This window comes from Schistocerca gregaria, chromosome 5, assembly GCF_023897955.1.
Source record: "Schistocerca gregaria isolate iqSchGreg1 chromosome 5, iqSchGreg1.2, whole genome shotgun sequence".
Lineage (NCBI taxonomy): Eukaryota > Metazoa > Arthropoda > Insecta > Orthoptera > Acrididae > Schistocerca > Schistocerca gregaria.
Window position 1 is genome coordinate 487,124,970 of NC_064924.1, and position 13,862 is coordinate 487,138,831.

Consider the following 13,862-nt stretch of genomic DNA (forward strand, 5'->3'; position numbering starts at 1 on the left):
CATCCTGTGCATATGATGTCAACCTATCAACCTACACCACCGCTACAACAACGCATCTACCATCTTCCATTCTCACCTGGAGAAGTGTTAAGTCTTCTTCGGCTCCTCTCACCAGGATGGAATCCCTTGGGTCACTCCCTTCCCAGGATCCTACAAGGGGCAAAGCTGATGCCCACCAGTGGCTGAAGCAACCAGAGGTAGCTGGTCGTAGGGCTTCACGGTCCTCCTCAGTCACAGAGACTGAATCAGTGGATCCCTCCCAGCCGGACAAACCTAAGGAGCAGTGAGAGAAACCTAAAAAGAAAAAGACCCCCAAGAACCAAGGCACTGTGGTGGCATCCACATCACCACTGCCTACAAGCTCTCGATCTGAGAATGAGGTGGAGATTCTGGCATCTGCTGAGGACCTAGATCTCGCTGGTCCCTCATACACAATGGATGTTGATCACACAGGTACTCATCTGGTGGCAGCAGGTGACCCTGAGGCGTAGACTGCCTCATTGAGTGTTTCATGCCTTCCCAGTCTCACAATCATGTAATCTTACCTGCTTTTTGCATTGCCCTCCAGGAAACCTGCCCTCTGCGGCTATACGGTATATTAGAGGAACTGTAGCAACTATAGTAGAGTGTCAGGTGGAGTTTGCGTCTATGTCCTGAGCTCGGTATGTAGTGAACATGTGCCCCTACAAACCCCACTTGAAGCTGTGGCTGCCAGGATAAGGACGACACAGGAAATAACTGTCTACAATACCCCTGAACGTATTAGCTACACTGATTGATCAACGCCCTAAACATTTCCTACTTTTGGGAGATTTTAATGTTCATAACCCCTTGTGGGGTGGCGCCATGCTTACTGGCTGAGGTAGGGAGGTCGAAAATTTACTGTCAAAATTCGACCTCTACCTCTTAAATACAGGTGCCGCCACACATTTCAGTGTAGCATATGGCACATATTTGGCCATTGATCTCTCGGTTTGCAGTCCTGGCCTCCTCCCACCAATCCACTGGAGAGCACATGATGACCTGTGTGGTAGTGACCACTTGCCCATCTTCTTGTCACTCCCCTGGTGTCATGCCCACTGGTGCCTTCCCAGATGGGCTTTAAACAAGGCATACTGGAAAGACTTCACCTCTACTGTCACCGCTGAATCTCCCCCACATGGTGCCATTGATGTTGTCATCGAGCAGGTCAGTACAATGATGGTTTCTGCAGCGGAAACGTGATCCCTCATTTTTTAGGGTGCCCCCAGAGAAAGACAGTCCCTTGGTGGTCGCCAGAAGTCACTGAGGCAACTAAAGAGTGTTAGCGAGCTATACAGTGACATAAGTGGCACCCTTCCATAGACCACCTAATAGCCTTTAAGTGGCTCTGTGCCCGCATTCATCAGCTTCTAAAACGACAGAAATAGGAGTGTTGGGAGAGGTATGTGTCGACCGTTGGTTGCCATACGTCACATTCCCAAGTCTGGACGAAGATCAGATTTCTTTTTGGGTACCAGACCCCAACAGGTGTCCCTGGCATTAACATCAGTGGCGTGTTATCTACTGACGCAAACATGATTGCCAAGCACTTTGCTGAGCAGTATGCTCGAACCTCTGCATTGGAGAACTACCCCCAAGCCTTTCGCACCCTCAAACTGCGGATAGAAAGGAAAGTCCTCTTGTTCACTACATGCCACAATGAACCCTATAACGATCCATTTATAGAGTGGGAGCTCCTCTGTGCCCTTGCACATTGCCTCGACACAGCTCTTGGGCTGGATCGGATCCACAGTCAGATCTCTCATCCGGCTACAAGCGACATCTCCTGGTCATCTTCAACCAGCATCTGTCTATCACAGTGGCAGGAGAGCACCATCATTTTGGTGCTCAAACCTGGCCAAAACCAGCTTGATGTGGATAGTTACCAGCTCATCAGCCTCACCAACTTTCTTTGTATGTTGCTGGAACATATGGTGTGTCGGCGGTTGTGTTGGGTTCTGGAGTCACTTGGCCTTCTGGCCCCATATCAGGGCGGCTTCCGCTGTGCTTGATGTACCACTGATAATCTCATGTCCCTCGAGTCTGCCATCCGAACAGCCTTTACCAGATGCCAACCTCTGGTTACTGTCTTTTTTAACTTACATAAAGCATACAACACGACCTGGGGACATCAAATGCTTACCACATTGTATGAGTGGGGTCTCCGGGGCCCACTCCCGATTTTTATCCAAAACTTGCTGTTGCTTCGTACTTTCCGTGTCCAAGTCGGAGTAAATGGAGTGTGCAGAGGCAAATCGATTATCACGTGACTATGCACTGCTCACCATTCCTCAGATTGTAACTGTTTATCTTTGTGTACAGGAGCGTTCAGTTATAAACATCGATCTGAAGAAACATCAAATTGGTAGGAGAGTGTGAAGAACCTCTCTCTTCTGAGTACTGATGAAAATGGCGGGAAGTTGTAACCCCCTTGCCCCAACTGCTTCTTGACAGTAATATGGGCAGTCATTGTGGTATTTCTTCTGACATGTTTGTGTTTCACCTGTGTATGGTGAAAATTGTGTCCTTTTGTGAAACATAGAAGAGGAACATCTTTAAAAAGCTGTGAAAAACTGATAATTCTCAATGTTTTTGAGAAGTTGTCAAAACAACATCCATCGCTACCGGTAAATATATTTGCAGCAATGGCATCTGAGTTTACTTAGGTTTCTGTGACAGGTGTAATACATGTGCATAAAGAAAGACACTATACATAACTATTTATTTAATTAATCTTTTCCAATTGGGACTTGTGTTCACGCTACAAATTATATATCAACACATTGTGAGCTATTTTCCCTTGTTCTAAAATTCCAGGAGAGTGGAGCGGAACTTCAAATGGCCTTGTAACAGCTATGTCCAGCTAGGTGCTTACTGCTGTCTCAGGAACTAGAGACATTGTTCATCTGAGACATGGCCACTACACCAATCTGTTCTTGCCTAGATAGGAGAGGGGAGAGGGCATTTTGAATGTTTTTGTCCAAAGCAAGTAGCATAAACCAACAGTTGTAATTTATTTGCTAATATAGTCCCTGTAAATAAACACACGGACAATTGTGATAACAGTACAGATGAAAAGTGTCAATTTTTCTGTATGTTAAGTTATTCTTAGTTTCCCATACTCGTCACATGAGCTGTCATCAGTGAGTGAGATTTCTTCCCCGCAGTATCATTTGGGTGATGATTCGTTGTATTGATGGATTTATGGAAAGACTGTTATGTTAGAAATAATAATGAGTTTCCTGTTTTCTAGCTGTTGGAGCTGCAGTCGAAGTATGCAAATGACAAGAGATTTACCTTGGATGAAAGGTTTTATGAAAGTGATGATGATGAAGCGTCAGTGGAGCCTGATAAAGTTGTTGAATTTCAAGATGAAAAGAAACGACAGTTGAACATTCTGCAGGATGTCCTGGGTGACACAGCCCACGTGTTACCAGAGAAGAGAGAAAAACCTAGGTAAGGTTACTTTGTAACTCTTGTAGTTGAATGTCACTAAATGACTGAGAGAGGAAGGGTAGATGATCAGATCAGGGAGAGGCGGGGGGGATACACCTTACAGAATCCTGTTATTGATGTTAGACTGGATCTTACTATTTTTTGAGCTGACCTTGAATGCAAACAACATCCCAGAAATGAGACGATGAAGAAGAAGAAGAAGAAGAAGAAGAAGAAGAAGGAGGAGGAGGAGGAGGAGGAGGAGGTAAAAAAAAAGACCCTCATTTCAAACCACATTTAAAAATCAAAACAATTTTCACTTATTACATATTTGATAAAATGGCCCCACTTCTCAGGAATTTGTGACGAGTAATAGTTCTTATTTATAGTAAATTGCATGGAATTAAATCTAGCCTTTTGCGCACTTAAAATTACTGTTACATCACAAACACTGACAGCAGTGAGAATCACTATCTCTGTCAAAATATTCCAAGCGGCATTAGGACAGCTGGGGCCCCCAAGAATTTTGCAGACTATACCGCAATTCATGCTTGACATGTAGGGCAGTCTTTCCATATCACATGGGTGTCATCCGAAGTGTCTTTTTCTTTCAGTGAAATATAGCATTTTATCCAGGAAAGTTACATCTTGGTTTGCGAAAGTACAAACTTGATTTGAAGTACTTAAATTTGGCAAAGAACTATCTACATATTCAGGCTGCTGATTTGTTACAATATTATGAAAGGGGTAGTTACTACTCACCATGTACTGGAGTTACTGAGTCGCAGATAGGCAGAATAAAAAGATTGTCAGAAAGTGGGCATTTGGCCAACAAGGTCTTCATCGAAAACAGACCACACTCCCATGTGCGCTTGTAACCCAGCATCTCTCGTATATGGTAAGTAGCAACTATCCTTTTCGTAACATCGTAACATCCCAACCGGGCTTTACCATATTTGGTTTTTGCAACACACTGATTTGTGTCATCTCTGGTAAAGGTTAAACAGGGTACTTTATTAGATTACTATTTAAACAGTCCAAACAGTATTATATATATATATATATATGATGATGTAAATAAAATAGAAAGAAACTTTCACATGGGAAAAATATATTAAAAACAAAGATTCCAAGACTTACCAAGTGGGAAAGCGCCGGCAGACAGGCACATGAACAAAACACACAAACACACACACACAGAATTACGAGCTTTCGCAACTGGCAGTTGCTTCGTCAGGAAAGAGGGAAGGAGAGGGAAAAATGACAGGATGTGGGTTTTAAGGGAGAGGGTAAGGAGTCATTCCAATCCCGGGAGCGGAAAGACTTCCCTTAGGGGAAAAAAAGGACAGGTGTACACTCGCGCACACACACACACACACACACACACACACACACACACACACATATCCATCCGCACATACACAGACACAAGCAGACATATTTAAATATGTCTGCTTGTGTCTGTGTATGTGTGGATGGATATGTGTGTGTGTGTGTGTGTGTGTGCGTGTGCGAGTGTACACCTGTCCTTTTTTTCCCCTAAGGGAAGTCTTTCCGCTCCCGGGATTGGAATGACTCCTTACCCTCTCCCTTAAAACCCACATCCTTTCATTTTTCCCTCTCCTTCCCTCTTTCCTGACGAAGCAACTGCCAGTTGCGAAAGCTCGTAATCATATATATATATATATATATATATATATATATATATATATATATATATATATATATTACTACACAGTATCATTTCCAGCACAAGCGATACGTACAAAGTGTAAGTATTGCCACCATTGCAGAAAATTTTTCTTCTGCAGCATCCCCTATGTCTGTCAGTGTTGTTTAACAAACAGATTAGGGCACGCATTCGGGAGGACGACGGTTCAATCCCGCATCTGGCCATCCTGATTAGGTTTTCTGTGATTTCCCAAAATGGCTCCAGGCAAATGCTGGGATGGTTTCTTTCAAAGGGCACGGCCGACTTCCTTCCCCATCCTTCCCTAATCCGATGAGACCGATGACCTTGCTGTCTGGTCTCCTTCCCCAAAACAACCAACCAACCAGATTAGGGCACTGCTAGGCAGCTATAATTAGGAACTATATACGGGTGGGCTGTGAGCTGGAACATCACAGGCAAGTCTCACTGCACCACATAACTGAACAGTTGGGGTTGTTCATGTTTTCTTATATGGCTGGTGTAATGCTAGTATAAAGCCTCCTAAGGAAATCAACCCCTTCCAGCATCTAGAGGGTACTACTACTATTACTACTATTACTCCCTCCCTCCCTCCCCCCCTCTCTCTTTCTTTTTCTCTCCTTTTGGGAGGGGCAGGGAGGGAAGAGGCTCACACAGGCTTACTGTAGACCAAAAGACCTGTGCCGCGGAGAAACTCCAGTAATGTTATAAACAATAATACTAATTTACAACACATAATAGAACAAAAAGATGTAAAAAGGTATTAGATAAACATGAACCTAAGGAAAAAACACTATGTCTTCTTGTTCTTAGTGGCATATACTCACCAACTGGCTGGATACTGTCTCATATCTACCAAAAAAATGACTTAGAAATGAAAAGTGTAAGTACAAACCAGAAATTTTGTTGAACTGTCATAAACATATATATACTGTTTTTAATCATTACTCATATGATTCTGAGTCATTGTCACTCAATTCCTTGTTGTTACTCTCTTCATAGAAAGCATCATCCTCTGTGCCATCAGGCACATTAGAAACTCAACATTTTTTTTTTTAAATGGATGATAGACAGTTTTATTTGGGATACATTTTCTACTTCAGTAAATCTACTCACACACTTGAGGCAAGCTTGCACACTGAACACACCTGTAAGCATTAATTGCCCATCTTCTTTTGTTAGCTACCATGTGTACATATTTTTAAGTTTGTAAATAAAATAGAAAGAAACTTCCACATGGGAAAAATATATTAAAAACAAAGATTCCAAGACTTACCAAGCGGGAAAGTGCCGGTAGATAGGCACAATAAATAAAACACACAAACACACACACACTTGCGCACACACACACACATATCAAGACTTACCAAGCGGGAAAGTGCCGGTAGATAGGCACAATAAATAAAACACACAAACACACACACAGAATTTCTAGCTTTCGCAACCGGCGGTTGCTTCTTCAGGAAAGTGCGAGTGTACACCTGTCCTTTTTTCCCCCTAAGGGAAGTCTTTCTACTCCCGGGATTGGAATGACTCCTTACCCTCTCCCTTAAAACCCTTATCCTTTCGTCTTTCCCTCTCCTTCCCTCTTTCCTGAAGAAGCAACCGCCGGTTGCGAAAGCTAGAAATTCTGTGTGTGTGTTTGTGTGTTTTATTTATTGTGCCTATCTACCGGCGCTTTCCCGCTTGGTAAGTCTTGGAATCTTTGTTTTTTAATATATTTTTAAGTTTGCCTGTACTTAGTTTGCTTAAATAAACTTCCAATGCCTGTAGATTGACATTATCCCTCCTACAATTACAGTCAAGTGTGCTCTGCCCTCTACCAATTTTCTCTTTACGGCCAGAGTTGTATGACCTGCAGACATATCTACTACAAGCATGTTTGGCAGACATAGCAAGGCACCAGGATGACATTGCCATGCAGGTTTAATCCACTCTAATATCATGTCCTCTGTGAACCAGCCACTTATGTTAGAATGTACAATAATGCATTTTGAAAATACCTCGGACTTAGGTAACATCTTGTGTTTAAAAACAATGAATGGTCACTGTTTATGGCCTTGGCTGTACAAGCAAGCACAACAGATAGGTGCTGCTTTTCACCCCCCGCAGACAGTATCTTGACACACCTTTGTTCCCATTTGCTTCTACTGTGTAATTTGTTGTCGTATCTAAAGACACCGAAGTGTGGTCTGCATTTCCTATCTGACCACGCAGATAATTATTTTTGGTGCACTGCCTGATTATGAAATGCTAAAATATGAGGAGTTTTTGCTCGTACTTATCTGGAAGCTTCTATTTAACTGAAGCCCCCCTGCACAGAGAAAATCCCCAGTGTTTCACGAAACAGACAACCCAATTGCAGCTTCCTTTCACATTCATAATTTTCTGCCATCAAGCAACTTCATGTGATGTAACTTGGATAATTTCTGCACTGACAGGTAAGTATTTCTGTTGCTGCTCCCTAACAGAATCATTCAGCACAACTTCTAATGTATAATAATGGCCATGTTTTGGCCCAGAAATTGCTTTTGTATTGCTGGAACAAGCTAAAAGTTGTTTATTTTGCTGTCTCCAGCGTCCCACTTTACTCTTATTGATCCCTTATCACTAGCCTGCAGCACGTTTTGGTGTTTCCTTGGTGAGTGAAATCACTTCTGTCTTCAACATCGCAGTATAACGAACACGCTTCACCATGGTAGACTAAAACCTGGCACTTCACAAAAGTACTAAAGTAGACTGACACAAAGGGTGAAATATGAGTGTACCAGCTACAAACATTGAAGCTAGCACTGTTCCCATTGGCTCAGGGATTAGTGGAAGATACACAAATGAAGTTAGGGGAAGGGAGGGGAGGAGAGAGGTCTAGCTTTGGGAAAATTTCAGCCATTGTGTGCAATGCAGATAATTCATATTGATCATCTGCTATAATAGAAATCTCTCACAGAAGTAACAAGATTCCATAAGGACTTTTGTGTCCAAATGTGGAACTTACTTGTAATTGTGAATATGAAATTAAACTAAGTCAGTGAAACATATATTATTGTTATGTTGTGAATATTGGCAGCATTTAGAAATGGTCTGATGTACATCAATGTGTGTTGATAGGTTCCGAACAGAGTTGGAACTGTCGAAATGTAAAACTGTATTGACCATGCTTGCCAACTTCTGCAAGTTTGTTAAAAACGTTTGCTTCGATGGCGAATATGGAAAGAGATTTATTTTTATTGCTGTGAAATTTGAAAAAACTGCTGAATTCTAATATGAGCTATATTGAATATCCCCCAACTTAAGAAACAGTAAACATTCAATACTTGAAACACTAACACAATGGCTTCTGTTTAAAAATAACTTCTTACGGTGGTTTCTAGTGGCATTTTTCAGAAATTCTTAGGCTTTGCCTCAGGATCTTAAGCTGCAGGTGCATTGTTGGACCATGACAATCAGAAAAAAATGTCTGCTTGCATTTGGGTAAATATGGTGATCTGGCAATATTAAAAGGTGCTGTGTGGATTGAGTGAATTGGATGCATTTGTTTACATTTTATTTACAGAGAACTTGATGCCTTTTAACCTTTGATGTTTTCGGAGCTGCTTTTGGAATATGTTAACAGCTCTTTCATTCACATTTCTTACACTTCTTAAGAAATTTGTAGACAAATTATGTCATTAATGAGCATCGTTATATTGGCCACAAAAAACTGAAGTTGATAGAGGATGTAAAAGCAGTGATTTAATAAAGCCTGATATAAATTTAAGCATTAGGAATTTTTTTCCAAAAGTATTTCTTTGGAATTTAATGTTGTCTGGAAGTGAAATGTTGAAATAAACAGTGCAGGTGAGATGAGAATAAAAGTTTTTAAACAGTGGTGTTACAGTGGCGAGCTGAAAAATATGTGTATTAGATCGAGTACAGGTCAGTAGGTGCTGAGTGAAATCGAGGAAAAATGAGCTTTATTATACAACTTGATTAGGAGAAGGGGTAGGCTGGTAGTATACATGCTGAGGAACCGAGGCATAGTTAATTTGGTAATGGAAGGAAGTGTGGATGGTGAAATTGTAGTGTGTTCGCATAACAACGTGAGCTGTAGATGGGCTATCAGCAAGGCACGGGGAGGGGGGTGGGGGGGGGGGGGGGGATGGTAGTGGTCGGGTTCATGGGCAGGTGCAGTAGGGGAAATGCCTAGTGCTGGAGGGAGAAGAACCATTCTACATTTTTTGTAAATAGTAAGTGGAGCCCCTCCATACTGACACTTGCATGGTGACCATTCAAAAAGATCTACTGTCACCACTTCTTTAGTTAGAGTGTAGAAAAAATTCTGCTGAAAATGCAACAAAAGCAACAAAATGGCTTGTTAACCATTTGTAACTTTCAGAGAAGTGTCATGAGCGGCAAATTTGGGATAAAACCTACATGTTTTTCTTGTTGCCATCTTAAAAATTGCTTCTTTTGCCAAAACACAGTGGAGTTACATAGTGTCACCTCACTAATATGTTGTGCAGATGCAGTTGTGAAAGAAGTGTGAAACAGTGATTTAAGTGGCAAACTGAGGAAAAGCAAGCTTAGTAACATGAAAAATCACATGCTCGGTATAAAAATAAACATGTATTGACTTTACTTATTTTGTTCCAAAACCCATGCATTTTTTGTTTCACCAACTTTCGGTGGCACTTAAAAATTACATTCTTTCACTGAAAAAGTCTGTAGGTAGGGAAATAACACAGAAGATGATAAAGGTTTGCGTAGTAACCATATGGCAAACTACTCTCCATTGGACACTACCGAGGCATAGTTAATTTGGTAATGGAAGGAAGTGTGGATGGTGAAATTGTAGTGTGTGAGCATAACAACGTGAGCTGTAGATGGGCTATCAGCAATGTTGTTGTAGTGGTTGGGTTCATGGGCAGGTGCTGGAGGGGGATATCTTATACCATTTATGAAATACAAGAAATGTTGTGCATATTTCACTCTGGTTTTATCACTGCTGCACGCAATTACAAATGTATGTGCTACATCAGATCAATTTTCTCGAGATTGGTGGCAGGTAGAGATGTCCACCCAAGTATTAAAAAAATTCAGTATGTTGGCTAAATTTCATACACAATAACATATACAATGTCCACCAAACGCAAAATCGTAGTGACCCATAATTTTCATTACAAACTTTTTCGAATTTTGTGTACTGTCTCACTTACATGGAAATATCACAATAACTGAAATCATTAACAAAATGTTGGGCACATCAACATAAAGCTAACATAGAAAGCTATATGTACTGCAAACCTGAATTTTTTTGCTGTATAGTTTCTGGAAAATCATTTGGGAAAGACGGCAGGGAGTGTGTCTTGATTCTATCATTGCCGACTAGCAGAAAGGAGGATGAAACACTGTCGGTCTCCCCTTCTGAACAAACAAATGAACTTGATCAGCACTTTGGTCACTGCGCATTGGCCACAGTATCCTGCATTGACTCTAGAGAGAGATCAAGGCTTGACTACAGTTAGCAGGTTCAAGTGAATGCAGATTACAGTAGTTACGCAAAGTTGAAAAATTTGCAAAGGATGTTCGAGTGTGGAGAGCTCCGTCAAATTAGTCTTGAAGCTGAAGACCACAACAGCAACAATAATAACAACAAAACGTTTAGTAATTTCACAGCGAGTTATGGAAGCCCATAATCCCAAGTTTAGTGGCAATATATCAAATGATTATTTGAAAGGTGTTGAATAATTGTTGATGTGATTGGAAACATTTATCTGAAGTCAGCCATTACCAGTTTTGTATATTCACATTTCTAGCGAAATAAATAAAATACAATTGAGCAGAATTTTTTCAAAAGATCTTAAATACTCAGTTGTTTAAAATTTATATTTTTGTAGTTACAAATCAAGATTGTTGCCTTATGTGACCTGTGGAAATGGTTTTGTCAAAGCTGAAATATGCTGCTGTTATAAGGTGTTGAAAATAAGGGTTTTTACAAAACTTGATACTTGACCTTTGGCTTAAATGGCCAAAAGCAATATATGTAAACTGTACTTTGCTTCTGATTATTGCTCAGTTTGTGCAAGCTGTGTGAGGGAGGAGGAAAATAAAGAAAAAAAGTGAAAAAAGAAGAGTACTGTTTCAATAAAGTACAGCATGAGGAAAAAATATGGCCAGGCCGTACCTGTATGTGCTGCAACATTTCAAGTAACATCATGGATGTCCAAATCCAGAACCTCAAAAAGAATGTGACCCGGAGGAAAAGAATCAATCAATAACAAACCATAGGTTGCACAAACTTTGTGCAGAAACTTTCTATGCAATAATGGAGGAGAAAAATCTGTGATTAAAGAATCAGCCAATACAAAAGCTCTCTGTAGGTGAAGTATTCTGTTCAAGACAGGTTTGGCTATGCAATTTGTGCATTATGATTCTTTCACAAGTACAGACCAGATGGAGAAGATGATTGCTTTTGATACTTGGCTTGAAACAAGAGGACAAAACATTCAACCATGTAACCTCTGCTCTATTGGATTTTGTCAGAAACCTAAGGCATTCCAACCAAAAAATGGTCCAACTGAAATTTATTTATTTTCTGACTCCTATACAATTCAAAATAAAAATACAGTAATGATGTGCACGCTAATGGCCTTGGAATAAGAGCAGAAAATTTAACAAGCTGGTACATTATGTCCCTATTTGTGGTCACATCTCTAAACCTATCAGAGTGTTGGATAAAATAGGTGAAGACTGTCAGAAAAAGGAAGATATTCTTTGATCAACTGAATACTACAAAGTGCTGGAACAATCAAGATATTAAATAAATATTGGGAAGAAAAGGATCTCAAGTCCAAAGCATTAAAAGCCCTATGATCTAAGGTGTACTTCAGAATAATTACTCAGTGAGTGATAGATTATGAAAAGTCTAAGAGGAAGGTATTATTGTCACTATCAGATACTTATAATTGAAATTCTGTAAGAATTGAGGTACAGGAATCCAGAAACTGTAGCCAGGAAGTGAGCCCCTTTGGAAAAGAACAACATGGTCAGCAAGAAAAAGGGAAAGTATGTCTTGAAACTTGAGATACATTTTGTGTGTCAGAAAGAGCAGAAAAGCGTTACTAGGACATTGTTGAAAGTGATCAATAGATTTACAGTGTAATATTATGTACCTGTATTCTGTGTTGTATTATAATAATGTTTATTGGTATTTTGCAGTTCTGCTTATCAAACACTTATGAAACAGTGTGATTCTGAAGTGTAATACTGTAGTAAATTATTGTATTTCCAAGCAAAATGACCAATAAAGGAGCTTTATTTGTAATTAATGTTAAAGAAAGAAAGAAATGTTAAAAATAGAAAATTTGAATTAACAAACTTTTAACTTCCATCCTCGCATTTATTGACTTTTTAAAAAACTTGGAAGCTTCATCCCTTTATTCGGAAATTTTAGGAATATTGAACTCAATCTGAAATGCGGATACAAAATCTTTGTAAATGTTAAATTACCTTGTTTATGTAATTACTCTTTCAGTACAATATTTTAAAAAAAATTTGTTTCCTCAAAAATTTGCTTTCTTTGTTTATCAAGTTTTGAAAAAGATGCTGCTAAATAAATTTCTTTTCATATTTGCCATGTGTTCTCGTCATTTGAACATTTTTACAGCGCTTTTTACTTCAATACACTCATAAAACTGATACGTGTACCTCAGCATTTCTGAATCTACATCTATACTCTGCAAACCACTGTGAAGTCCTTGGCAGAAGGTAATTTCCATTGTTCCAGTTATTGGGGCTTCTTTCCATTCCATTCACATATCAAGTGTGGAAAGAATGACTGTTAAATGCCTTTGTGTGTGCTGTAGTTAATTTAATCCTGCCTTCATGATCCCTGTGGGAGCAATAGGTATATGAGGATTGTAATACGTTACTGGAGTTATCTTTTAAAGCTGGTTCTTGGAATTTTGTAAATAGACTTTCATGGAATAGTTTGCATCTGTCTTCAAGAGTGTGCTAATTCACTTTCTCCAGCATCTCTGTGACAACGTCCCACAGGTAAAGACTGAGCTTATGTGATTGTTCCAATTCTTATCTCTTGCAAAATGCTACACCCAGGTGTTTGTATGACCAATCCCAGCTTTACGTCTCTTAGTTTATATTTGTATCTCAACAGGGTGCCAAGTATTCCCTTAATTTAGGCCTTATAGTTCTATGCTGTGCTGAACAGTATGTGAGACTGCTTTGTCACAGAATTCATTAAAAAAAGGCCTCAGATACAGAAATTATTATGTGTTTGTATGTAGTACACATGTCGTGTAAGAATCTTTGAAGCTGAAATGTGCTCAGGATTAAACTTTTTGCAAAGTACTTCGTTATTAAATGGTGTGAAGTTTTGTGTTGGATGTAACTTATCTGACGTTGACTCGCCATCGTGCTGAGTGCAATCTGTTTGAGAGCTACTTATATATACTTGTATCATTTAATGGTATCAGCTGCAAGTCATTACTCCTAAATTATTTACAACCTGCAGGAATATCCCGTATCCCAAGTATATTACATTCTGTCATGTCTTACAGAAATTGTGAAGAATTGAAACACTATGGCACCACATACTACGATGTCTAGTAGACCCTGAATGGCACGTCAGACACATCCAAATTGGTATGCACATGATTGCTGCCTTCAGATCACAGCGAGCTTTACAATTCTTTGTTGTGATATTACTGTTCTTTGTGTC

General features: G+C 39.9%; 1 protein-coding gene across 7 annotated transcripts in view; it reads left to right on the top strand.

The window, feature by feature from the left end:
* Positions 1–13,862, top strand: part of LOC126272628 (nucleolar protein 8) — a 79,858-nt gene that overhangs the window by 47,474 nt on the left and 18,522 nt on the right. For all 7 annotated transcript variants that reach the window (XM_049975591.1, XM_049975592.1, XM_049975589.1 and 4 more), the window contains one exon: positions 3,275–3,477. In XM_049975591.1, coding sequence (XP_049831548.1) covers positions 3,275–3,477 — 203 coding nt within the window. The remainder of the gene's footprint in view (positions 1–3,274; positions 3,478–13,862) is intronic.